The sequence below is a fragment of the Rhinolophus sinicus genome, linkage group LG01 (genome assembly GCF_036562045.2).
Source record: "Rhinolophus sinicus isolate RSC01 linkage group LG01, ASM3656204v1, whole genome shotgun sequence".
NCBI classification, from domain to species: domain Eukaryota; kingdom Metazoa; phylum Chordata; class Mammalia; order Chiroptera; family Rhinolophidae; genus Rhinolophus; species Rhinolophus sinicus.
Window position 1 is genome coordinate 208800585 of NC_133751.1, and position 27130 is coordinate 208827714.

At 57.7% G+C, this 27130-nt stretch overlaps 1 protein-coding gene across 29 annotated transcripts in view; it reads right to left on the minus strand.

Moving 5' to 3' along the window:
- The window catches only part of KIF1A (kinesin family member 1A), an 86546-nt gene that overhangs the window by 40248 nt on the left and 19168 nt on the right, over positions 1 to 27130 (minus strand). For 15 of the 29 annotated variants that reach the window (XM_074316210.1, XM_074316200.1, XM_074316249.1 and 12 more), the window contains exons 2-17: positions 24344 to 24511; positions 17879 to 17955; positions 16662 to 16841; positions 15980 to 16045; positions 15334 to 15512; positions 14147 to 14258; positions 12611 to 12688; positions 11863 to 11928; positions 11205 to 11222; positions 6536 to 6611; positions 5027 to 5105; positions 4014 to 4156; positions 3579 to 3605; positions 2113 to 2324; positions 1179 to 1258; positions 774 to 849 (exon numbers count right to left, since the gene is read on the minus strand). In XM_074316210.1, coding sequence (XP_074172311.1) covers positions 774 to 849; positions 1179 to 1258; positions 2113 to 2324; positions 3579 to 3605; positions 4014 to 4156; positions 5027 to 5105; positions 6536 to 6611; positions 11205 to 11222; positions 11863 to 11928; positions 12611 to 12688; positions 14147 to 14258; positions 15334 to 15512; positions 15980 to 16045; positions 16662 to 16841; positions 17879 to 17955; positions 24344 to 24449 — 1575 coding nt within the window. In that variant the 5' untranslated portion in view covers positions 24450 to 24511. The remainder of the gene's footprint in view (positions 1 to 773; positions 850 to 1178; positions 1259 to 2112; positions 2325 to 3578; positions 3606 to 4013; positions 4157 to 5026; positions 5106 to 6535; positions 6612 to 11204; positions 11223 to 11862; positions 11929 to 12610; positions 12689 to 14146; positions 14259 to 15333; positions 15513 to 15979; positions 16046 to 16661; positions 16842 to 17878; positions 17956 to 24343; positions 24512 to 27130) is intronic. The other 14 variants (XM_074316285.1, XM_074316283.1, XM_074316279.1 and 11 more) reach the window with 2 other exon arrangements.

The window sequence follows — 27130 nt, forward strand, 5'->3', positions numbered from 1 at the left end:
TGGGAACTCCACGTGCTCCTGGTTTCAGGGACTGACAAACAAAGCCAGGGTGAAAAGCCGGCCCCAGGGGGGCTGTTCTGAGGGAAGCAGGCCAGGCACCTCCTCAGCAACAAGGTGGCAGGGCCTGGAGCCCCACTGCTACTGCCTCCAGGGGGGCTTCCTGGATTAGAGCTTAGCTCCTACTGGCTTTAAATGTCTGGCAATCTTTGTGGTGGGGGAACCTTGGTCCTAGGACCAGAGAGATTTTTACCCACATGCTCACGCTATGCCCCAGCTGAGTTCCTGACTAGAGGGGGCACTCTGCTCCATTGGAGGGACCCTAGCTGACAGACCCCCAAGACCCTCCCAAGGGCTGGATCCGGTGTGTGTGCCAGGCTTGTGTGGGAGAAGAGGGGTCCCTGCTGAGACAGCTGGACCCCACTCTGGCTAAGCTCCAAGAGGGCAGCTGGCTCCAGGTCAGGTCCAGCCCCACGTGTCTCAGGTCTCCAGCCTGAGTGTGGCTCCCAGTGTCACCCTGACCTCGAGGGGCCCAGTCTACTCCTCAGGCAGCTAAATGACCCTCCCGCTGTCCCAAGGCCATGGGGACACCCGCAATGAGGCAGTGGGGCTGGGTCTTGCAGGCAGCGAGGGCCTGGCTGTGGTAAACGTGGCCCCCAGTGCCTGGACCCCCCACCCTGCTCCTCTTCCCCCAGAGGAATGAGCCCCCGAGAAGGGCAGGGCGCCCATCCGTGCCCAAGCCGGGGCAGCCCCATGGAAGCGGGCCTAACTCCTACCTTTTTGGGAGAGAACACACCCAGGGTGCCACCATCCTCCCTCATGGCCACGCCCATCTCGGCCAGCAGCGCTTCTCTGGGAGAACAGAGCAAAACTGGGGTCAGCTCAAGCCCCAAGAGGCCACCTCGAGCCCCAAGAGGCCACCTCATCCACAAATAACCAACCGAGTGACCGGGAGCCAGTGGGGCTCTGCCACACGGCCCGTGGGCAGCAGCCATGCAGTGACCCATCTGGGTAGTGAGTTAAGGTATCTGCTTGGAGGGACTGAGCACCTGATGAGGGATCAGGTCAATAGGGCTGGGTGACATGGTGACATGAGGTGGGGTCACTGGGTGAAGGGGACGGGTCTGTCGGGAGCCCGGGCTGGAGTGCAGGGCTGCGCTGCTCCCATCCCTGCCGCCCACCTCTCCATCCGGATGGCTTCTGTCCGCCGCAGCTTCTCCTCCCAGGTTTCGTTGAGCTCAGCTATGATTTTCTCCGTCTCCTGCAGGGCGAGACCGAGCAGAGGAGGTCAGGCCTGGGGCAGAGTGGACAGAGGCCTGGGAGCCAGACAGAGGGGACACGAGCCAGTCTGCAAGGCACCAAGACCCCAGTCCCCCGGTCTGTCCTGGCAGCGTGATGTCTGAAGGATCAAGGGCTGCAGGCTGTTTGTGTTTTCAGAACCACCTGTCTTTCCTGCGGATGTCACCCAGAGAACGCGAGGGAAAGGCGAAGTACCCCAGGAAGGAGAGAAACAGACATACATGGAGACATCGGGCTGGTTCTGAGGCACAGACATCCATGGACACTTCACCGTTTCCTCCAGCCCCACAGCAGGTGGGCCCCATACCCTAGGTGGGCCCTATGCTCCAGGGTCCCCTCCCCGCCCTGCCTCACCCCCGCCTCAGGTCCAGCCTCTGTGCCTTTGAATCCTCAACCCCCTCAGTCTCCAAAGTCTGGGCTCACCCTGTACCTCGGAACATTGGATGAAAACCCTAAAAGCAGCGGGCGCATTGCTGGGGGTCAGAGAGTGACCATGGGCCCAAGGGGGCCAGTGGATGAATAGTCATGAGCATAGGACACCTGGGAGGGGTATAGAGCCCCTAGGACACCCATCTGCCCTCGCCAGTAAATGGGGGCCCCGCGGTGCTGACCAGAGAATGGTGACAAGTGTGGAGGGAGTGCCGGGGACACCGCAGGCTCACTGTGCCTCCAGCCAGCCCCACTTCCTGCCTTTGAGGACAGGGCTTGGCTGGCCCTGGGCCCAGACGGTACAGGGCGGGGCAGGGCCCTGACACCGACCTCACCAAGCTCACCCCGTTTCCTGGGGTCTGGCGCCCCACCTGGCCCTGCCCTCACCTTCAGCCTTTCGATGGCCTCCTCACTGCCTGGGGCAAATAAGAGGCGCTCATGCAAGCTGGACACGGAGGCGGCGCGGCTGGACAGGGCCGAGAGTGAGGATGAGGGGCTCATGCCCACCAGGGCGTTGGTCACTGTGGAGAGATTGTCAGGGGCTTCACTCAACTCTGCCCCGCCATGGTTACAGTTATTGTTCTCAAGGTCGGACACGTCTACGGGAGGAAGGGAGGGAGAGGGGGCAGACAGACAGGAGGGAGAGAAAAGAGACACAAGTTGGGAGAAAGCAAAAGGTGGGTGAAGAGAAGGCAGGAAGCAAACCATGAGCACAGCCGCCAGGCGCCGGACAAGCGCATGCAGGGCTGCCTGCTACCCCCACGATGGGAACTGGTCCCAGCTCCATGCCCTCTGCCCACAGTCGCACGGCAATGCCAGGCCCCTGGGCACCCCTCGCTCCACTCCCCTGCGTTGGGCCTGGGCCTCTCCCTCTCCCTGCGCTTGCACCGAAGCCCACACCTCCCAGGTTGCCTTGTATCCTCTGCACCTGAGCTGCCTGAGGTCCAGGGTGCCCTCCGCCCCCCACCTTCCCTGCACTTCCCTCTCTGTCTACTACCTTCACTGTCACTGTCCAGCGGCCCCCCTGCACCTGGGCCCTGACACTTAACCTCCTCTGCTCTGCTGTGGACACCCCCCTCGCCTGGCCTACCATGCACTCCCAAGGTGTGGGGTCGGGCTGCGCTAACTGTCCAACCCCAAGGAGAAACCTGCAGGAGGGGTGAACTGTGGAACCCCCCAGGGAGCCCTTACACCTCCAGCCCCAAGAGATTGCTCTGAGCCTGGGGTCTCCTGACACTGGGGCACCCAGGGAGCCCCCAACTGCCCAAAGGCCCTCTGGGGTGGGAGGTGCCGGCCCTCCTGGCAGAAGCCAGAGTGGTGGCAAAGGGCCAGCATGGGGTACAGAGGGAGCCAAGGGCCCTGCAGCCCTAGGGGTCAGGGAGGCACCGAACTGTCCCGTCCCAGAAGCCAGGCCCAAGGCCAGCAGGCTGGGAGACACTGGCTAGGAGGACCTGGAGGCATTCAGACTCCTGGCATTTCCAGGGGGCGTGGCCTTGGGGTGTGGGGCCACAGGGAGGCCAGGACGGACCTGGCCTTCCAGCACTGACACTGGGAGCTCACGGGGGTCAGAGAGCCTCAGCTCGGTCCCTTTCAGCCTGAGAAGGCCTTGGCTGCCCCTTGCCTCCCCGGTGCCTCAGTTTCCCACATGGACATGGGGATGTGACCCCAAATCTACCAGGAGGGTGCCTTTGAGCAAGAAGGCTGCTGTCCCAGACTCTACAGAGGGGAAAGGCAGAGGAGAGTGTGCACAGCCCTCCCACCGGCCCTGGCCGCACCCCGTCTGCCTGCGCCGCCCTACACCCCGTGGGCAGGACGAAGCAGGGATGCACAGAGAGCGGCAAGGGGATACACACATTTGGGTCCTCCGGGCACAGTGTTGGCTAAGGGGGAGGGAAGGTGTGGATGAGGGAGGAGAGACAGAGAAACAGAAGAACAGGTTTGTCTCCGCAGGGTCTCAGGCCAGGCATCAGGCAGGTGGCTGTGGGCTTCAGCGGGATACAGGGACCACCACGACCCCAGCACCTGGGGATAGCCAACGTGGCTCCCGGGGAAAGCACCTCTGGCCTGCTTGGGCCAGCACCAAACCCAAACCATGCAGTGCGCCCAGAACCCCGCCCTCTCACCCAGGGTGGCTCTGCCCAGGAACCAAGCAGGGGCTGAGGCTGTGGTGGCAGCCTGACCCACCCCACCCCGGTGGTGGCCCCAGGAGGGAGGCCAGGCTGGCCCAAGAGTTCCCTGGGGACCTGAGCTGGCCACCCTGCCCAGGATAGGCAGACGTAGACACTCACTGTCGGTGATGTCCCCGAGACCCTGTGCGTACAGCAGGTCCCGCAGCCGGGTCACCTCGTCCTTCAGCTCGCGGATCAGCTTGTTGTTGGGGTCCTCGTTGATGACAGCGTTACAGCGGATCTGCTTGGCCCGGTCGGCATACCTGGGCAGCAAAGGGCGCTGTGGGCTGTGCCCATGCCCAGCAGACCCAAGGGGCAGAGGCTCACAGCAGGGGGGGACCTGGGGGCTTTGTCATAGCAAGGAGTCACCCGCACTGGGGTCACCGGGGCCACTGGCCAGAGACCTATAGGTGGGATCATACGGCCCCAGCTCAGCTGCTTGGGGAAGCCGAGGCCCTGGGAGAAGGGAAGGTGTGGCATCTTCTCCCTGTAGTGAGGCCTTTGCACCTGGCCTGTGACCCCAGGGTGGAGGGAGAAGTGGGGGGAGGGAGGGAGAACATCCGTGTGTGTGTGTGTGTGTGTGTGTGTGTGTGTGTGTGTGTGCCCAAGCCCATGCCTCACACAGCAAATGCCCACGCAGTTACAGATGAGTGCGTGTCCCTACATGGGGACCCACATCCTTCTTTCTCTTTATTACCAGTGGTGCTTGGTCAAGAAGCCAGAGATGCTGACCCGATGGACTTGGCCCAGGCTCCCACCCCAGGACACCACCCTGCAGCCAGAGGGATGCTTAGGACACACCTGCACCTCTTCACTAATTCAAGACCCTGGGGCTCCCATGGCCAACAGATGGGTGCAAACTGCTCAGCCTACAAGCACAGCTCCCCTGGTCTTGTGCTGCAGGGGCCCCGGGCTGCTCACAGCCCCAAAGTGCACCCTGATGGGTGAAGGGAATGGAACAGAGCCCATGAAGACCCAGGCACTTCCGACAGCCACTGGAGCCCCCAGAAGTCACAGATGAGATGGTCTCCCCAAGAGGCACCACCCTTGCAGGAGTTCCTGACTCGGGCAGGGAGGGACTACTGCCACCCAAGCCAGGTGGGGCACAGGGCCCACCTTCGTCAAGGACACACCTCAGGGTGCTCAGGGTCTCATCGTAGTTGATGTCCGCAGGGCTCAGGGCTGCCACCATTGCTGTCCTCGAGTTCCCACCTGTGAGAAGAGGCCATGCTGGAAGGAGCGCCAGCCAACTGCCATGCCCTCCCCACTCTGTCCCCTCCTACATTTATAGCTGGAGAGGCTGAGGTAAACTGAATCATGGGCCAACTGGGTAAACACAGACAGAGGGGCTCCGGCCTTCATCCCTGCACCGGGCACCTTGGTTATTTTTCTTCTATCCAGTGTTTTGCTCACCTTTGGGGTCATTTGACAATCAGGCTTCCCCTTCTCCCTAATGAAGAAGTTGTGGAGGGTTTTACGGCATTTACTGCAAACTAAGGACTGTTCATGTTCAATACTGTTTTCTCTTTTCTCTCTCTCGTTTGGAATATTTTTCTCAATATTCACAGCCAGATTCCTGGCCCAGGCAGCGTGGATGCCAGCCTCAGGAAACGCACGCAGTGTGAGGTCACAGACTGTGTGACTTCTACTTGGAGGCAATTGATCGTTCCAGCTCCTAACCTTGAATACCAGATAGTCAGTCCTGTCAGGCTGCTGCCTGTCTATGCTCAGCGTTCGGACAGCCTGTCCTGCTTGACCTCAGGGACCTGTATGTATCCTGGGGCCATGTTCCCAGGGTGCGGCCCCCATACGGACTGTGAAGTGACACTGTGAAGGACTTGGGGCCTGATGCCGAGCCAGGTACCAGGACGGGTTGTATGAGGGACTTCCCCTCCCCCACCCTCAGGCTAGGCCTGGGCATGGAGCTGTGAGGAGGGTTTCCTTCCCAGCCTGCACCTCAGGGAAAGGGACAGTCATTCCTGTGACACTCCTGTCCACTCTTGGGGGCCCACCTGCCCTGGAAGCTCCCATCTGCCCCCTCCAAGGCTGGTTTTGGCAGGCCATCTCAGCCATGCAGTCAAGGAAGGTCAGGGAGCCACAGTTGTCTATGTTCAGGTTGGCCTGAGACTCAGTTTACCTCCCTGAGCATCAGCCTCTCCAGCTGTAAACGTAGCCTGGAAGGATTCCCGAGGGTCTTTTTTAGGTGGGAGGCATTTCAGTCTCTATCTTCCCACCTATCTCTCATTGGTTCAAAACTCAGCCCGAGAGAAGTGACTTATAGCAACCCAACAAAGTAAGCAAGCAAACAGGGCTCCCCAGAATCATGGAGTCCTGGGGCCCTGCTACAGATGGGGAAACTGAGGCCGAGAAGGGTACTTGGTCTGGATGTCACAGACCTGAACCAGGGGCACCGACATGCGTGTATGTGTTCTGTGGCCCCATCGGTCATCGTGGTTCCCCACACATGCTGTTGTTAACCCTTTTCTGGTCACTGTCCCAGGCCCCCTGGAAGGATACCCAGGTTCACCTCAGCCTTGGCCCAGAAAGGGTAAGAGACCTCCTGGCAGTTGGGCAGGAAGATAGGACAGTGGCCCAGGGTAGAAGTTGGAACCCTGGGGATGGGCGAACCCGCCAGTCCTCACCCAGGTTTTCCCTGAGCAGCCAGGTCAGCACGGAATCTCTGTAGGGAATGAAATCTGTCTTCTTCTTTTTCTTGTTCTGTGGGGGAGGAACATGCAAGGTCAACCCTGAGCTCACGGAAGTGGAGGAGCAAGCACAGGACCTGCAGGGTGGTCCCCAAAGCCAAGGCTGCCACCGGGGGCAGGGCTGGGCCAGCTCTCAAGCTTCTCCCATCTGAACCCCCAGAAGCCACCCCCAGGCTCCTTGGGGACGGAATCGGGGACTTGCTAGCACATCCCTCAGGTTCCTCCCTGTCCATCCCCACTGTGTGTCTGGGCCACACAGCCAGGCCGGAGCCCAGGCATGCTGATATCTCTGGCCAGTACATCCTCCCTTCACTGTCTGAAGAACTGCTCTAAGCCCACGGCCCCCTCCTCAAACATGAGCAGTGGCTCTGCTGACTAAAAAGAAAAGGCCCCATGGCTGAATGTGGTATTCTGGGCCTCTGCCAGCACCTGCCCAGCTTACCTCTTCCCTTCCTTCTGCACAGAATTCCCCCGTCAAACTTCCTACTGTCCTTAAGAAGCCAGCTCACAAGCCCCTGCTTTAATTCCTGTTCCCCCCACCCTTTCCCTGAGAACAAAGCATTTTCCACATTCTGGCTGCTCTTGTGGCTCTTTATTCCTCTTTTAAGGTAAATTGAGGTCATTCAAATATGGACTGCAGCCTGTGTGATGGCTGATGGGAATTGCTTCTTGTAGACACTCTGTGACCGACTCAATGACTCCACTGATCATGAATATTCAGTTCCTTTTCCTTGTCTGCTTGTTTACGTATGTAATTGCTGAAGAAGTGTTTGTAGAGCACCTGCAATGCTCCGCATGGCCCCTGATCCCCAGCGCACCCTCCCATGGAGATGCACATAGGTGCCACACTGGGGTGGTGCCATTTCTCTGAAGGTAAACTCATTCGTCATTGTTTTTAGTCTGGTCCTCAAGAGGAGCTCCACTGGCTGTCAGGGGACATAAATTACGAACGCTCTGAGACACTGGACTAAAGTGGCTTTCAGAAACGCTGCTGTGCCAACTTCTGTGTGAGCAGGGTTTGAGAGCTCCCAGTCATTGGTGCAGGGGGCTTTCTTTTTCTCTTCTGGAAACTTGACTGGTGAAAAACTATTTCTACTTTGTGCTTTGATTATTTAATTCCTAAGGCTGAATCTGTGCCATGTCTGTCTTTGTTTCCACAGTGAATGCCCTACAATCACTCAGTTACTTCAGCCAGGAGCCCAGGGGACATCTTTGATTCTGCTGCTCCCTCACCAGCGCCCTTTCCTTCCACCCGCAGCCGCTGCTCAGCCCTGCTCCTGCATCTCCTAGAACCACCCACTGCTCTCCCTCTCGTCTGCCTTCCCAGCCTCCATTTCCACCTGGATCTTTGCAACACTGACCTCCCATTCTCTTGACTGCCACACCAGGCCATCCCACCCCCAATCTGTTCTTTCGCAGCAGCCTAAGGGAAACTGTTCTAGACGTTGCGAGCCCTGCTGAAAACCCACCCACTGCCTCCCAAACCACAATCAACTAGTTTCTGACAATGGACTAAAGACCTCAGATCAGGTCCCTGCCCATCTGCCGCCTCATCATCTATATGCCCCCATGTTCCCTGCTCCAGGTGGTTCCTCAATACTTTCTCTCTCAGTTCCTTAAAAAGTTCCTATCACAGCCCCTCACATAGTTAGTCCCTGGAATATTTCTTCACAGTCCCTCACACAGCTCATCACATAGTACCTCACACAGTTCCCACATGGCTTTTCACGCATTACCTGTGCCTTACTCACTCCCTCACTCAGTTCTCCACATAGTACCCCCACACAGTTCCTCTCACAGCGCCTTGCACTTCCTCACAGTCCCTCACACAGCTCAAGTTCCTCACAGTACTTCAGAGTAGTGCACACCATTGTCACAACTTGTCACACAATTCATCACAGTTCCACTCTCACAGTTCCTTCTACACTTCTTTGCACAGACCCAGCCAGGTCCTCACGCAGATCTCTCCACAGTCCCTCACACTGTCTACTGCAGCTCCACACACATGCCTCCCACCCCGTTCCAATGCAGTTCCTCCGACTTCCATACAGTTCCCCACACCAGGCCGCATACTTCCTCTCATGGGTCCACAGTTTCTCACATTCACACAGTTCCACACGCAGTTCCCACCGGTTCTCCAGTTTCTCATCCAGTTCTCATTCTTCCCTACAGTTCCTCACATAGATCTCTCCACAGTTCCTTAAACGGTTCCTCACATAGTTCCTTTCATGTCCTCACATAATTCTTCACACCACCCCTGACACACTTCCATAAATTCTCTACACAAATCCTCACACAATGCCTCACACCATTACTCAGTTTCCTCATAGTTACTCATGTGGTTCCCCCACAACATTCCACACAGTTCCTCACACGGCTCAGGTTCCTCAGAATTCTTCACCCAGTTCTGCACCGATTTCCCTAGTTTCTCACAAGTCCTCACACATTTCCTCAAATTCCTTCACAGTTTTCATCTCAGATCTGCTCATACTTCTTCTAAGACAGTTTCTCACACAGATCCTACACAATTTTCACACAGTTCCACACTCCTTCCCTCAGTTTCTTACAATTCCGCACACGTGACCTCGCAGTCCCTTCAAGTGTGTTACAGTTCTCCATGCATTTCCCCAGAGTTTCTCACAACTCCTCAAACAGTTCCTCAGAAGGTTCCTCACAAGTTCTTCACACACGTCCTCTCACAGTTCCACACAGTTCATACCTCACATAGCTCACACGCATTTCCTCACAATTCTCCACAGTTCTCCACACAATTTTACACACAGTTCTCTCACTTCCTCACAGTTCCAACAGCTCCTCACACACCCACAACGTTCTTCAGTTCCCGTTCCCTCATCACACCACACAGTTCCCCCCAATTTTTTCACACTTCCCCCACACTGTTTTACACACTTTGTCTCACAGTTCCACAAAGTTCTTCACACAGTTCCTCTGACAATTCCTTACAGATCCTCAGTCTTCCTCAGTTTCCTCACACATTTCTATACAGTTCCTCGTACTTCCTCACAGTTACTCATTCCAGCATCCACACCATTCTACACATTCCTCACAATGCTTTGTGCACATCCTGTGACATAGTCCACCGTGCCGTTCCTCAAGTATTTCCTCAGACAGTTCCCCACACGGCTCCCCACGTAGTTCCTCAGTTTCTTCGTTGCTGACATAGTTCCTCAGCTTCCTCCCTCAATTCCCACACTATCCCCACACCATTCAGGTGCATCCTCTCAGTTTCACAAAGTTACTCACAAGTCACACAGTAGCTCACAATTCCTGTTTTTCACACAATTCCACCACACTTCCCACACAGTTCTTCAGTTTCTCACAGTTCTTTCACAATTCCTTCCATAGTTCCTTCCACAGTTCCACACACCATTTCACAAATTTCTCCTCACATTTCCATAGTTTCTCACTGAGCCCACAAATAGTTGTGAACAATTCTTCTCGCCATTCCACAGAGTTCTCACACAGTTCCCCACACTGTCACCTATGCTTCCTCATAATTCCTCCCACAGCTCGACACACACTTCCTCACACAGTCTTTACCTGATTTCTTTCCCGCACAGTCCATCACAATCTCTCGCACAGCCCTCCACACAGTTCCTCAGAAATCCTTCACACAATTCTCAGTTTCACACACTTCTCCAAGTTCCACACAGTTCCTCACAATTCTTCATGCATTTCCACACAGTTCCCCAAGTTCCCCACGCGGAATGTCAAGCTTCCAACACAGTTCCTCACACACTTCCTCACAGCTCCCCGCACACAAGTCCCAGTTTCACTCACTTCCTCTCACAGTTCCACATAGTTCCTCATGGTCTTCACACACTGCCTCAGTTTCCTCACACACTTATCCATTTTAGTTCCCCACATCATTCTACAGTGCGTCACATAGTCCACACATTTACTCATAATTTTTCATACAGTTTCACATACATTTTCTCGCAATTTCTCACACAGTTCCACACCCAGCTCCTCATAATTCTCTGCAGTCCTGATACAGGCCATTGCAGTTCCTCATGCATCTTCCACAAAAGTTTCTCCTGGTTCCTCAAACAGTTCCCCACAGTTCCTCACAATTCCCCATATACCAATAGTTCTCCCTAATCTCACAGTTTCACCCATTCTCACGTTTCCCAACACAGTTCTGACACAGTCTCCTACACATGGTATTTCAGTCGCCCACAGAATTCCCACATTTTTGCCGCAGCATTACACATACATCCTCTCACAGTTCCCTACACAAGACCTCACAATTCCTCACAAGGTTCTTCAAATTCCACACACATGTCCCACACAGTTCCTCACGAGAATCACACAATTCCTACACACTTCCTCTCATGTTTTCTCAGTTCCTTACGAGGTCACTCACAGCTCCCCACACAGTTCCTCACAGCATTCTCTGTCCTCAGCATCTCACACTGGACTTCCCAACTACATGGCACAGGTGCCCGCACGTTGCCCGGCTGGCTCAGTGACGTCTACTGCCGAGACCCTCACAGGGAGGGCTGGAGCTCAGGGTGCTCTTTGCTCCTAGCCCCTCGCCTGCAAGGGTGAAGGCTGCTCCCTGGGACTGAAGCAAGCAGCTTACCTTATTGGGCCCAGAGTCCTGGAAAAGAAAAGACAGAAAGAGTCTGAGGACCTGGAGTAAAGCTGGGGCCCCAGGTGGTATGGGAAGGGGAGGATGGGCTGGCTCCAGAGGGCAAAGGAGCAGGAGAGGCCTGAGCATGTGCCAGGCATCCATCGCTCGCGACCTGGCCATCGCTGACCACCCTGAGCTGGTTCTGAGAGACAGATCAAACAATAGTGCAGCTTCTTGGGCTGCTGTCACCCACCAGTTCTTCCTCCCCACCCTCCAACAATTTCAGAGTAAGGTATGGTCTCCTGAGATTTGTCCCTTCCCCGGCTGAAGGCCTGGATGTCTTGGTGAGTGGGCAATGCTGCCTGTCTGGTGGGGGCCCATCAAATCCAGTCTCTCACCTCCAAGGGCTGTGGGCTTCCTTCTGGAGGATAGCCTGGGTTGGGCTAACTGAGGCCAGAGCTGACCACAGTCCTGCCCTTCCAGAAGGAAGCCAGCCAGCAAGGTCACCATAGCCCACGGTGACCGTCAAAGGGCCCTGTGAGGAAGGGGGCATACCCCCATTTTACAGGTGGGGAAACTGAGGCTCCAGGGAGTGACAGGGATCACTACTCCATCAATAGCCTAGTGATACCACATCTCTGGGATTTCCCTTCCAAAGCCAGCTCACCATTTCCGCCAGAGCAGAGATGACCTTCCCCAGTGTAGTCAAGGACTTGTTGATGTTGGCTCCCTCCTGTGTGGAGAAGACGGCCGGGACATTAGGAAGCTTCAGGAGCCTCTTGCTCCAGTGTGATCCCCTGGGGCCTGAGCCACGTGGTGTGGACTATCAACCCTCGGACTTCGGGGGGCATGGGAGGCTCTGGCAGGAAGCCGGTCAGAGTCCCACCTGGCCAGGCAGTTAGTGCAGTTTGTCCGGCATGTCTCCCCAGCTCCATTGGGATCCTAGTGACACCTCACATGCCCCACCTGAAGCGATTTCCAGAGCCCTTCCCACCCATCAGGTAGTGGTGGGGAACAAAGGGGGACTCAGGAAAAAAAAAATTTCTTCCTGACACCCAAGACTGCTTTGAGCCAGGGGGTCCCTCAGGACTGGCCAGCCACTCCTGCTGCTGCCTCGCAGCCTGTGATCCAGCGGGACAGTGCAGATGCCAGTGGCGAGGTGCTGTGGGAGACCGCGGAGGGCCCAGCTTTCCTGCCAGGTAGCTTCTGGCTGGGGGCCTCCTCCTGTCCCCACCCCACCCTACACCCCCCCAGGCTCACCCTTGGGAGTGGACCCAACACCTTCTCCAGCACCAAGAGGAGCCCTCCTGCCATGCCCACCCTGGAGCAAGCCAAGCTTGGAGGTAGGACCCTGCTGGTGAGTTGAGGTACAGGGAGCCTGCTGCTCTCCATGGACATGGTGGCCTAGCCCCTACCTTGAGACGTGTGCCCTTGGCTCCTGTGGAGTCAGCCCGCTCGCTCCCAGCCAGGTCCACCAGGCTGATTTTGCTCACCTGGAACGGCAAATGTGACAAGTGCAGAAGATGCCCCAAGGCCACGATGGGCACGGCCTCAAGGGTCTGCCTAAGGAGCCTGCCAAGCCCCTGACTGGGGGTCCAGTGGCCCCTACCCTGCAGAGCTTCCTTCTGGCCTGTTCCCAGCTCTTCCAACACTGCCTGAGGTTCAAAGCCACCTCCCTTAAGAGGCTGCACGCCCCTGCTCCCCAAGCACTCAGGGCCACAGCCATGGGTTCTCTGCAGTAGGCGCTATTCACGCGTGTGTGCATGGACTCCCCACGGTGCCTGTGAGTGTTTCCTATCACTACCACCCGTTTCCACAGACAGAGCCATCATCTGTGGTGGGGTTTGAACCAGGGTCCTGTGCCCCAGCCACACTCAGCTGCCTCATGAGGGTGCAGCTGCATGAGCTGGCTGGGCACTGGGCAGGGGGCCCCCACTGACACTCCCATGGCCTGGGGTGACAGCCACGCACGTCCTGAGGCTGAGGCTTTCCCCGAGCCACGGCTACTGCTGGCAGGACTAACTCAGATGTGAACAGCCTGCAGGGTGGGAGGAACATTAGGCAACTTGCGACCAGGCTGACACAGTTTCCTGCCCCCCAGGCTCCAGTGGGCAGTTGCAAACCTCCAGGAGGATGACACCTGCTGAGGTGACCCTGGCACTATCAGGACTAAATGACACTCGCTAACTTCCTCTGGCCCCTCTGCAGATCCTGGGGTGCTGCCTGAGAGAGCCTAGCACCTCAGGAGGTGTCTCAGGAGGAAGCCTGGATGTGGGTCGGGGGAGAGGGCACAGTTGGCGAAAACCCGATGCTGTAGGTCAGAGCAACTGACAAACGTGAGGAGGCGTGGACCCTGCCCTGCTGCCTCTCCTCAGAGCCCACGTACTGTGTGTCGGGATAAAGGCCCAGGAGAGGATGCCCCTGTCATGGTCCACTGAGAATGCCAAGGCATGTGGGAAGAGCCTCTGAGGCTGGGGTGTGGGCAGTGCCCGCTTAGCACAGCTTCTCCTTTGTGTTCGCAGATGCCAGTGCACAGCAGGAGGCCCTGTGCCCAGCCCAGAGCCCCTGCACCCATAGGGTGCCCAGTCACCTTTGTGACAGGCACTCACTCAACCTGAGACCTCCCAGCCTTCGCTGCTGCCTTCCAAGGGATGCCCTGGCATCCTGGGCCGTGGGGGCTCAGCTGTGGTGCAGCCCTGGGACATCCCTGCCAGCCATCTGGCAGGAGGATGGTCCATGGCCCTTCCACACCCAGGTGGCACCAAATGCCAGGATGAGGTGGCTTTGCAGGCCTGGTACACCTCTCCCCAGGCCCACGCTGGGCTGGGGGTGCATAGTGCCTGGTGAGAGGATGCTGCCCTCTCCTCACAGGTCAGTGTGTGACTTGGTCGCCTCGTTCAGCCTGAGGGCCCCCCACCCAGGTGGCATCCACACACCAAGGCCATGCTCACTTTCTCTGTGGTGATGTCGGTCTCTGCATCGTGGCGTTTCTGGGTGAAGATGATGTTGAAGACAGCGTGGGAGCGACTGCTGGTCTCATTCATGTTTGTGGCGGCCACAGTCCTGGGGGAACAGAAGCCACATGTGGTTACCAGTCGCCCTGTAGTCGGCTATAAGGGTCACTGATGGTGCCAGCCCACTGAGCCAGGTCATGGGGTGTCAGCTTTCTGGGCTCCCAGGGCTGCCCTGCTGGTGGTGACCATGCCTCCTGTCAGAGTGGGAGCAGGGCCCACAACCGCCAGTTACCGCATCCATTGTGGGACCCTCAGCCCCCAGCTCCAGCCTGGTACTCAGGGTGCTACTCCCGGGGGCTCAGCAGAGCCCAGGTACCATTCATTCAACTCGCTGGGATGTGGGAAGGTCCCCAGAAGAGAAAGGGATGCCCACCGTCCACTGCTCTGGGGAGGGCCAGCGGCACGGCCATGGGGGACAAGGCCACGACTGCCTGAGAGGAGATATGGAGTTGGTCCTGAGGCCACCGACATGCAGAAACCTTAGGGAAGTGTCCCCAGGCTCGGCTCCCCATCTGATAGCCCAGAGCACAGAAGGGCCTCATCAGAACAGCCCCCACAGAACCATGATAGGTGCCAGGCGGTGGTGACTGACACAGGGAGCCCTTGCCATCCAGGGAGTACCTGGGTAGCAGAGAGGGGCTGTTACCATGCAACCAGGGCAGACCCTTCCCGGCAGAGAGGCCCAGGGCAGGACAGCCAGAGAGACCCATTACTTACGGCCGGCAGTGCCTTGCAGCTGACCCTTCCCCTCAGGCCCCTGCCCAGAGCCCTGTCCACAGGGCTGTTTGCCCTCTGAGCAGGCGTGGCTGCACTTGTCTCCTGACCACTGGGATGGCCACCTGGGTCAGCTGCCACAGACAACGCCAGCACCTACCCCCCAGGAGGAATAGCTCCCCTGTAAGTGACACAGACTCCCTGTACAGGGGGAGCTGGAGGTCCCTCTTGGGCTGGCATGTGCTTTGAATGGCCTCAGGCGTGCCGAGCCCACACCTCCATGGGGACACCTGATGGACTCCATGGGGAGAAGACAGGTGCTGCAGGGCCCAACCTTCCTCTGAGAGGCTCGCAGAGTGGGGCATAGTGTGTGTGGAGGGCAGGGAGGATGGGTGTTACCCCACACACACCTGGCCTTGTTCCCTGAGTCCATGAGGTCCTGGATGTCATTGTAGGAGGTCACGGCCAGCTTGGAGAGGTCCTCCACGTATGGCCCCAGCAGCGGGTGCTCCCTCACACGCAGGTTGCCCTTGTTTTTGGGGTTCAGGAGGTCGCGGACACGCTCACAGTAAATCTCCATGTAACTGACCTGCAGGGCAGAGACATACCATCAGGGACCTCCAAGGTGGGTGCCGGGTTGCCATCAGGGACTCTGGGATAGGGAGTGTGGGTACCGCCCACTGAGTGGGAGAGGTATGCAAAGGACTCTGAACCCCTGCATGAGGGTATGCGTTGGGGTTGTCAGCCCATCCCCCCTGCCATGGCCACTTTGGGGTCCCCCTGGCCACAGTACAGCCCAGGCTATGCAGCTCTGAGGCAGAATGGCTGCTGTGAATCACCGGCTGAGCCGAGGACCACCCGTCGCTCCTCTGTGCCCTGAGCATCCTCGTGTCTGGCGTGGGGTGGGTATGGTGGCGTGATTGCACTTGCATGAGTAAGTGATAAGCTAAGGGCACAGACCATTGCGGGGACACACTTTACATCAGAAAAGCTTTGCCATCCATGCCTAGAGCCCCCAGCCATTCACCGAGGACCGGCCAGGTAGGGGTGCCCTACCTCCACAGAGTAGGACATGTTGTCATTGGTCGTATCATTGATTCGGGAGAACAGGTCCTCGCAGAGCTGCAGGGACCGAGGACACACAGTCAGACGATGAGAACCTGTCCCGCGAGGTGCTACGGGCGGTCTGCACCCAGGCTAGACGCTGCTCTTGTAGCCCCTCTCTCCCCTCAAAGTCCATCTTAAAGGCACTGAGAAGGCCTGCAGCTAAGAAGCTGCTCTCTTCTGCTTCTCTCAGGGGTCCTCCCCCCACTGATATCTGATCCTTTCCTATGGATCATCCGCTCACACTGGCCTATGCCTCATACCGTCCTCATTTGCCACAGACCACTGGGTATTCTCCACTGCCCTGACCAGCTCAAATCCAGAGATCCACCTAGGGGTGCTGGGCTGGGGTGGAGACCAGGGTCCCAGCAGTATCTGAGGTGCCCATGTGTCAGCCTTCAGTTAACCGAAGGCCACACTTGTCCCTGCCCCGACCATCAGCCCTCAGAGCCCCCACCAGTGGCTGTCCCAGCTGTCCCACGCTGGCCCCTCCTGCCCTGACCCCACCCTCCCCCCAGTTTACCTTCCCTCCTGGCTCCCTTGTCTCTGGGGCTGCTCCCCAGGGGCACCCTGCCCAGGTCTCTGCCTGGGCTGGTGCTGCCCTGTGTGTCCTGCCACCCCCACCCCCACGTGCCTGCGGGATGATGCCTTGCTGGTCCTTCTCCTGCTTGCCCATCATGGTGTAGGATTTGCCGGCCCCAGTCTGGCCATAGGCGAAAATGCAGACGTTGTACCCCTCGAAGGCATGCTGCAGCATCTCCTCACCAATGTCCCTATACACCTGCTTCTGCGACGCGTAGTTGATGTCCTCGGGCTGCAGGACAAGAGGGGCTGCCACTGCGGGAGGCCGGGCGTCCCGCATCCCACGGTCTCGGGGCACCAGAGCCAGCCTATGGGGAAGGACACCTGCCCCGCCGCCCACTCACAGGCTCCTGGGAGAAGGGACAACATCCTGCCTGGGGGACAGCTTCCTGAGAAGGGCGGGGAGGGAGCCAGGGAGGAGAAGGGCAGTTTAGCAGAGGGAACAGCATGTGTGAATGCTCAGAGGTGGGAGTGTGTGGTGTGGTGCTGAAAATCACGGCTCAGTGTGGCAGCCGTGGGAGGGAGCAGAGGCGGGGCTAGAGAGGGGCTGGGCCCAAGCCCAGGGTCCCCTGGGCCGGGCTGTACCATCTGGACACTGTCCTGATGATGGCAGCAGGTGGGGCTGGACATCAAAGTGGAATGGGGAGCCCTGGCGGCTGTTGTGGGGGGTGGGCAGTAAGAGATGTAAGCCAGGGTGGGCACCGGCACTGGGGTGGGGGGACAGGATGCCTTCTAGAAGGAGTCAAGGGCTGGGCGATGGGCAGAGCTGGGTGTGGATGGCGTGGGGACAGGGGGTGGGGGAAAGGTCCAGGGATGCCCCAAGGTTCTGGGGGAAATGGAGGCTGAGGTGCTGCCCATGGCAGGTGAGCTGGTAGGACACCAGGGAGCCAGATTTAGCTGTGGACATCTGAATTTGGGAAGTCAGGGAGGGAGATGTTGGCGGGCAAATGCATGTACAGCTTGGATGCTGGGAAACTGCCCACAGTGAGCTCAGGCTCCCTGACCCTGCCTCAGCTGGGACAGTGCGTTGCACAGCTCAGGGTGAGCTTCGGCACACAAGACAACTTAGGAAAGCAGGCCCCTCCCCACAGAGCCTCATACCTGTCCCCTCCCCCGCCTCCCACAGGGCCCTGCAGGGCAGAAGGGTGGTCATCACCCCATTTAGAGAGGAACATGCAGATCAGAGGCTGAGGGACTGGCCAAGGGCCGTGTAGGGCCACACAGCGAGAGGGGCTGAGTGGCCCTCCTCCCCTGGGGCCCCAGACTTACCGAGGTGTGCGACCAGTAGGAATAGTCAAAGCTGAAGCTTTTGGGTGTCTCCTTGGGCTGTTTGGGGTTAACGATGGCTGTGGGGAGGGGAGGGGAAGAGGCACGTGGTTAGTGCTGTGCTGAGGGGGCCAATGGACGCATGAAACACGCCCACCAGAGAGGGACCCCAAGGCAGGGAGGCATGTCCTCAGAGGCCTCTGGCCCCAGACAAGCCGGCCCCCCAACGGGAGCGGCCCCAAGTCCAGGCAGACAGCCCGCTCTGCCCCGTCTGTCTGTGGACCCTGCTGCCCCCCAGTGACCCTGAGGGTAGCCGGAGCCGTTCCCTCCTGCAGACAGGGGGTCAGACGAGCCTACGCCCACCTCTCGTCACAGCCTGCTCACCCCCTCAGCCCAGATCTTTAAGCACCTGCTCTGCATGCACGTGCCCTGGAAGTACCCAGAAGGCTGGGGTATCCCATCACGGCCGTGGCCCTGCTTCTTTCAGGCCATCAAGCCTACATGGTCTGTCTGTGCACTGTGTGTGCCCGGGGCACACGGGCTGTCCCACCGCAGGGACAGTACAACTCATTCCTCCCCTGTGGGTGCACTCATGGGCCCTACAGGACTGTCCCCTGCACAGGTCGCTCCCTCCCTCCTCCACCGAGGCAGTGCTCTGCTCATAAAATATCAGTTCATCAAACTAGGAATGAGGCCATAAATGCACGATGTTATCACCCACCGCCAGCGCCTGCTCAGTGTCCCAAGAGACCCCCCACCCCAGTCCACGGCTGCTTTGCCCCAGGCCTGCGGGAGCCCCGGCCCCAGTGTTTCCTGGACCTGGGCCCAGCAGGCAGCTTGGTGGCCAGGCAGGCGGGACCTCCGCCCCTGCCCCTGTCAGGCTGCCCTGCTAATTGTCCGTGATCTGAACCCCAAATGACCATGTTGCTAGAGGCCCCTGAGGCCCCCGGAGGCTCCGCCTGGCTGGAGGCAGATCCCTCCCTGGTTTGCACGGCCACCAAGAGCTCAGACCAATCCTGTCTGGGAAGGGCTCCAGGTCCATGTGGGAGGCCGCTGCCCCACCATGTTGTCCCATCTGAGGAGGCGGCCCCTCACTTACCACACCCCCATGTTTGGGGATGGAGGCCATGGCTGCCCACCCCTCCACTGGCTTTCCTCAGAGGCCGTGGGCTGGGGGCTTCACCTTCCTGGGCACGGCACAGCCTCCAGGGCCCCACACCCCTGCCCCGCCAGGTGACCTGTCACCAGCATCAAGAGAACTAGACCCTGCCCTGTCATGGTTTGAATTATAATATAGACCTCAAAATTCACATGTGCAAGCCCTAAGCCCTAGGACCTCAGAACGTGGCCTTATCTGGAGATGAGGTCCTTGCAGATGTAACTGCTTATAATGACATCACACTGGGGTCAGATGGGCCCTAATCCAACATGACTGGTGTCCTTATAAAAGGGGACATTTGACACCAACACGCACACAGGGAGCAAGCCATGCAAAGATGGAGTGATGTGTATACCAGCCAGGGGACACCGCGGATTGCAGCAGCTACCAGGAGCTGGGAGGGGCAGGGAGCCCACCCCCACGGCCTCAGAAGGAACCAGCCGGCCAACACCTTGCTCTCGGGCTTCCTGCCCCCAGTGCTGATGTTTAAGCTGCCCAGGCTGGAACTTAGTTATGGCAGCTCTGGGACGCTGACAGTCCCATCCTCGCCAGGCTTCTGCAGCTGCCCCAGGCCCAGTGGCCATTTGATCCGGCTAAATGTCCTGCTCACAGCACAGCACAGGTGTCACCTGAAGCCCTGTCCTCAGGGGTGACCTGGCTTTGGGCCCCCGACCCTGGGCTTGAGGACTTCTGGGAGATGACCCGGCACCCTTAGGAAGCCACAGGATGGAGCAGGTGACTGACCATCACAGCCCTGTCCTCAGAGCCAAGAGGACATGCTGCCTCCAGGAGCACAGCCCAGAGGAGAGCGAGCTGGCCTGGGGACAAAGCCACCGGAACCCCAGGTGCAGATAATGGCAGTGCCATAGAAACAACAATCGCAGTACCTCCTGACACAGGCAGCCTGGGTTGGGCCCCCGCCAGCTCTGGCAGCAGTGACGGCAGGGCCCCCGGCTCACCCCACCAATGCCCCCCTCCATCTCCTGTCTCCTCACTGCCCTGCAGCACGGCCAGGGTCCCGGGACAAGCCTAGATCCCCCACCCCCAGGTCTTCAGGCAGGCCCAGCCCCCCACCTGCTCTCCCACCTTTGCTCTCTGAGCAGGCCTGACCCCATGCCCCACCCCCATCCAGCCTGCTCTCTTTTGTCCAAACGACACTTGCCCAGCCCCAAGCCCTGACCTGTACAGACAGTGTCCTGGCACTGGGTTGTTTGCTACACACCCTGTATGGACCATAGCTCCCTGAGGTGGGAGACCCCCAGGGACAGGGCACAGGTGTGGCTCAAGGAACTCTGGGTGGGCAGGGGACAGGCAATGGCACAGGTAAATGAGAAGGGAGTCGGCCATGAGGAGAGCCCATCGTGGGGATCACTGGGCAGAGCCGCTCCAGCCCTTGGGACCTGCCCCCACCGCTCTCTTGGTGCCATGGTGTGGCTGACCCCTGGGGGGTCCTGTGGTATCTGAGAAATGCCCTCTGTCATTACAGAGGGTATCCTGAGGCCCAGAAGGGACTCACTCTGCCCAGGTCACAGAGCGTACAGCTGGACTGGAGCCCAAGGTCTGCCCCAGGCCTGGCTCTCCACCAACGCCTCCAAGCCCTCAGGGCAACGCGCCAAAGCCAGGGCCGGATGGGGACTCCCACCCTCACCATCAGCCTGCTGTGCACCGAGAGGAACTCTTTTGCTGGACAAAAGCCTTCCCTTGCAGGGTCTCGGGTTCTTCCTGTGTGGGTTGGAGGAGGGAGGAGGAAGAATGGGTCCTTTGGGGCTTGTGAGTTGATGACTCTGGGCCCTGAGAAGCCCCTGAGCCCCCTCCACCCCTGCCTAGGGCAAGTTGCCCAGGGTTCTGCAGGAGCGAGCAGAGAGGCCAGTATCCTGAGGGACAAAGATGTGAGCTCAGGGGCACCAGCTTGAAGAGGGAGGTGAACAGGAGGAAAGGAGCTGAACAGAAGCCATTTTCTCAGCCTGAACGCCCTGCGATCGTGAGTGTTACAGCAAGGGACACACACTGCCTCCCGCACAGCGGCCTTCCAGGGAGCCTGCTGTTAAACGCATGGTAGCACGAAACCAGCCATGGGGAGAGCCTACACTACAGAGATGGGCACAGACGTGTGGTTGGTGGGCGGGGAGGAGTAGGGAGGGGGAGAACTGGTTTACCAGCAGGCCACTGCCCCAAACCTGCCAGATTTAGGAGGTGGCATAGATGAAACAGAGACTAAAACCGCAGCGGGGTTCCAGGATCAGTTAGCTCGATGTCCACCCGTCTGACACTTGGCAGTCTGTACTAACCTTCCAGTGAGCCCACACGAGACGCCCCTTGTCACCCGCTCCCCACCGATAATCTAATCATCTCATGCGCCCCACCACACCTCAGCAAAACCTCTGCCCCATCTCTACACCCTACTTAATTCTATGGGGCGTGGCCCTTGGCACTGGCCGGTCGAGTTCCATCTCATTACTCACATGTGTGCACCGCCCATCTGCCCACTGGAATGTCACCCCTGAGGGCAGGAAGAGCCTCTGTCCTGCTCCCGGGGCCCGATGCCCAGAGTGGAGCCTGGTACAAACTCATGCCTGGCAAATGTTTGCCGATGATGCGAAGGGACCCCATCTCCACCTTCTTCTGCCTGTGCAGCCACATGTGGTGAACCTCACAGAACTGTCCTCATCTGTGCTATGGGAACAGTCCTCGTCCCTGTGGGACTATAGGGACAGTAGACAAGGTCACCACTGCGACCTCTGCAAGCAGAGAGCCCACCTCAACTCTAATGGGTGGGCCTCCAGGGGGAGAGGGCAGCTCAAGGCCTCTGAGCTGTTGCTGGACAGTGCTGTCAAGAGCACCAAGGGCGTCTCAGCCTGGTGCTAGCCAGTGACAGCAGACCCCCGGTGACCATAGCAGAGGCTGCTGTGCAGGGCCTTGCTGGCCTCCTACAGCCCCTCCTTCAATATCATGGGTCTTGAGCCATTCTTTTAATAAAGAGGCCTACAGCAGTGTCACCAACTCCTTGGCCACAGCCAAGCTTCCTTCTGCAGTCTTTCATTCCCGGTCTCACTCTATTTGGGGCCTAGAACATTTCAGAACAGCAATGGCAAATGGCGGCTGACTTCTCAGGTGAGTTAGGTGTTGAGACTGTACAGCGCTGCTGGCTGGCAAGGGCATTGGTGGGAAAGACTGCCATGAGCAACTTGCAGTGTCTGCGTGGTCAGAGAAGGGTCCAGAATGTTCCGGAGCACCACGCAGCATGGTGGTCCATTCCCTGAAAACATACTGGGACCAACTTGCCAGGATCCAGGAGGGCTGGAAGCAGGAAGGCCAGGCTGCCACCCACTCATCAGTGCCCCTTCACAGCTTGGCACCCAGACCCTCGGCTCAGGGTCTGCTTCCAGGGACCAACAGCATTCATAAGAGTCATGAGGAACCCCCAGGTGTGCAATGGGCGCCAAGCTCAAAAGCCCCGCCACACACAAGCTCTGAGCGAGGCCTCCATAATCTGCCCACACAGGAGAAAGAGCCACAGAGCTCCACAGCCTTCTGGAAAGATCTCTCAGCCCTGACCCCGTTGCAGAACCTAAAAGTGCACAGAACATCCCCAGGAATGCCCAAATCCTCACTCAACAGGCCTAGGCAGGCTGCTGCCGCGAGCCCGAGTGCCCCTGCCCTCAGAGGCCCCTCCCTCCAAACCAGGCAGATAACAGACAGGTGTGGGTTGCACAGATACAGAGCACCTGAGGATGGGAAGTGCTGACGTCACCCCTCAACCTGAGCACCAGGGAGCGAGGGGGCCATGCGTGCCGACCACTCAGTGCAGCTCACGCCACCAGTGCCTGTGGGTGACGGCAGTGGCTACAACTGCTCGAGGGACCCCAAGTGCAAACGGCCCAGCTGAACCCAGTTGACTGAACAACTGGGGGAGACCCAGAGGCCTCCTTAAGCTACGGAGGACTCACTGGGCGTTGGGGTGGGCTGTCAGTCAGCAGGAGATGACCCAAACACTCCATTTCCACAGGACCTGACAGAAGCCTAGCTAAGCTAGGTGTTAGAAGCAAGGGTGCTGGCTCCCCTGGTGTAAGGATAGGCGGGCAGGGGGGCTTCTGCCCTGGGTCTGGGTGCCACTCGGACTGCGAGCTCTGCCCACTGTCTGCATGCCTGCTGCAATTCACTACAAACGTTTGTGATAAAAGAAAGTGCCAAGGGGAGGCTGGAAGGTGTGTCCTGTCTCCCACCTCCAGCAGCCCTGGCAGCTGGGATCCTCTGCGCTAAAGACCCGTGAGGACACGACCTTCCCAAATTGCCGGTCGCTCTCCCTCCTTCCCACTCTTCATGTGGACTCCTGGCTTCCCACTTCTCAGAAGGTTCTGAGATGGCTTCAATTAGACACGAAGCAAAAGAATAAACAAAGGAAAACAATTTATGAACCTAAGGCAGCTAACATAAGGCGAGGAAGCCGTAACCATGTGTACCGGCTTGAACAGCATTCCCCAAAGGTTCAGGGTTCATGTTCCCCTGAACCTCAGAAGGTGACCTTATTTGGAAACAGAGTCTGTGCACATGTGATTGGTTGTTAAGATGAGGTCTGTGGGGACAGAGCCCCAGAAAGCAGTTTCCAGGTTCTCGGCCTTACATAGAAAGGTGCTGGCTCGGGTAGTAAATGGCCATCAACTGTGATTGGATGGCTATCAGCTGTAGCTAGTTGGCCATCAGCTGTAACCAGTGAGCCATTGGTCACTGATATAACTGCTGTGGCTACGCTAGCAGCAAAATGGGGGCTAGCAAGAAGATGGTGGCTGAGCTGGCAAGCGCGGATTGCAGTTAGCACTGCGGAGTGCGGGTTGCAGATTGCAGACAGTGTGGCTCCTACTTCCTGTGTCTCCAACCCAGCCACCAACAAGACTATAGAGGTATGACTCCCCATCTATGGATCCGTGGGTGTTCCTTTTGGGCCTGGCCACATCCTGCATTCTTATGTGGGGAGTGGGACCAGAGACCTCGTAGGTCACCCTGCAAGACAGGTCACATGCAGGGTGGGCCCTGAATCCAATGACTGATGCCCCCATGAGACGTGCACATGAAGACACGACATGCCAACCCTGTCAACACCGTGATTTTGGGCTCTGGCCTTCAGAACCATAGAGAACAGATGTCTGTGGTTTTAAGCCACCCAGCTTGTGGTCATCTGTTACTGCAGCCCCAGGAAACCAAACACCCAAGTGAATGAGGAGGAAGCAGGAGCCAGGTGGGCTGCTTGTCTGGCCGGGACGCCAGGAGCCTGCGGCCCAAGCGAGCAGCCAGCAGCCGCAGCCTATACTCACTGGTGGTACTTCCCGACATCTGGATGATGCACTTGGAGTCACGGCTCATTTCCCGAGAATTGAAGGGGCGGACGCGCACTGCCACCTTCACTGAGGCGCCGGCCATCTCTGCAGCCTTCGTGCGTCACTCCTAGCAGCGGTGGGAGCCCCAGCAAACGTGGGAGACACCTGAGGAAAAAGGGAGACATGAATAGGAAACAAGAGCCAAAGGTGCAATAGGTGTTTCTGGTTGGCGATTGACTGCACTCCCCTCCAAAACCCTAAGTGACGGGTGAGGAACGGCTCGGGCAGCTGAGGAACATCACGCGTTTTAGAAGAGAAAGCCGATGGATGAGTGGAGCCTGGCTGAGCAAGCCCGGGACAGCTGGAGCCTAACAAGACACAAGCACACAAGCCCTTCGCTCTGTGGGACCCAGAAAGCCTCTAGACAGGTACCTGTGAAGACCGGCATCTGGAAGGACCGGAAACGGGCATTTGTGGGAAGTAGTCATTGGGAGGAGTGTTAGATCCTATCATGGTTTGAATTATAGCCCCTCAAAATTCACACGTGCAAGCCCTAAGCCCAAGGACCTCAGAACGCGGCCTTATTTGGAGATGGGGTCCTTGCCAGATGTAACTGGTTAAGATGAGGTCACACTGGGGTCAGAGGGGCCCTAATCCAACTTGACTGGTGTCCTTATAAAAGGGGACATTTCTGCCCTGTGAAGACAGACACAGAGATGGGGTGATGTGTCTATAAGCCCAGAAACACCAACGATTGGCAGCAGCCACCAGAAGCTGGAAAAGCCTAGAACAGACCCCGCCACGGCCTCAGAAGGAACTGCCCAGCCAACACCTTGCTCTCAGGCCTCCCGCCCCAGACTGGGTGTGGGGACAGAGTCCCAGAGAGCAGTTTCCAGGCTCTCGGCCTCACGTGGAGAGGTGCTGGCTCGGGTACTAGATGGCCATCAGCTGTGACTAGTTGGCCATCAGCTGTAACCAGTGAGCCATTGGCCACTAATACAACTGCCGTGACTGAGCTAGCAAACGCAGATTACAGTTAGCAAGTGGGGTTGGTTGGCAGAGAAGCAGACGGCAGGCTGCGGATCGTATGGATCCTACTTCCTGCATCTAGCCGGGCCGCCAGAGAGACGGGCGCAGGAAGACCCCTTGTTGGGGTGCTGGCAGATATTTGCTCCCTGTGTCTCCAAATCAGCCGCCAGCGAGAATATAGTGGTGTGACTCCCCTATCTATGGCTCCGTGGGTGTTCCTTTTTGGCCTCACCATGTCCTGTGTTCTTACGTGGAGAGCGGGAGCTGAGACCCCGCCTGACACCCTGCACGACACTGGGAGATGAGCCAGTTCTGTTGTCTAAGCCATACTATCAGTGGTACTTTGCTCTGGCAGCCCTAGCAGACTAACGAAGACCCCCAGACTCCCATCCCCACCCTGTGAACATCCAAGACCCTGCCCCCCAACGCCCCATCCCTCACCAGGCAGGAGGCCAGAGGTGATTCTTTGAGAGTGAAGCTCTGTCCAGCCTGGAAGCGCGGGGGGCAGGCTGAGGACCAGCTGAGGGTGGGTGTGAAGCACCTACTGAAAAGAGGTCTGAACTACACCCAAAATGTCCAGCAGTGGGATCCCAGCCTCCTCCTCCTGCTGCTGGGAGCCCAGCATGCTGGCTGTCACCAGATAGGGCAGCGTTGTTTGCTGGGGAAACTGACCAGGACCACAGCCTCTAGCAAGAAATATAGACTAAACAGACAGGAAAGGGACACAACAGAAAGAGACAATGCAGTGAAGAAAATGGATTTGAAATACCTTATCATTCATATCCTCAGCAAGAAAAGTCACTACCCCCATGAATGAGCAGACAATGCTATTTTACAAAGGACCATTTAACGAATAAGAACGAGTTCTTGGAAATTAAGAATATGAAAACAGAAACTTTAAAAGTAAATAAAAAGTTGGAAATACAATTAAGTAATTTTCCATGAGAGGAGAGAAATACAACTGGAGGATCAATGAAAAAGGACTGTTAAGGGAATCGTTCAAGAAAACCTCCCAGGACGGACGGCCACGAGTTTCCAAATTCAGAGGATCTGTCTACCTACCTACCCACCCACAAATGATAACAAGTCTCACAATAAGACAAACTGTGAGATTTCGGAACCTTAGGATGGTAATGAAAAGGCCCTTTGACACCGCTGAGGAATGGTGACTGTTGGCCTAGAATTCTAAGCCTGTCCAAACTTATCAGCGGAGTGTGAGGGTGGATCAAAACCCAGGACGACTCTGAAAGACGCTAGAATCAGTCTCCAGCACGTGAGGGAGTAAACGGGAGGGAGGGAGGGAGACGTGGGGTCCAGGCCCACAGGATGGTGAAGGGGTTCCCAGGAGGACACTGGGGGATGCCCCTGAATGGAGGCTGATGGGAGGGACGCCACAAAGAGAAGCTGGGCTACGCCATATGGAGAAGCGTCCTTCAGGGAGCTTGATGCTGCCATGGGTGCTGCAGGGGGAGACCTGCATTATTTACCATTTATTCCGAATAAAACGCTCTACAAGAAAGAAAAGAGAAGCCTAGAATGCTCCTGAGACTGGCAGGAAAGAATACCTATTAGTCCTATTAGTGTAAACACAAATACTAACAAAGGAGATACGGTGGGAAGACAGGAGAGAAAGTATCATGTACGGTGGGGGGTCTTAGTGGGCGACAAACCTCTAACACTGAGGCTCTAAATGGGTTAGTAAAACGGAAAACTGCAGAAACAGCAGTGTAAGCCTGGCTTACGTGATTTGGGGGT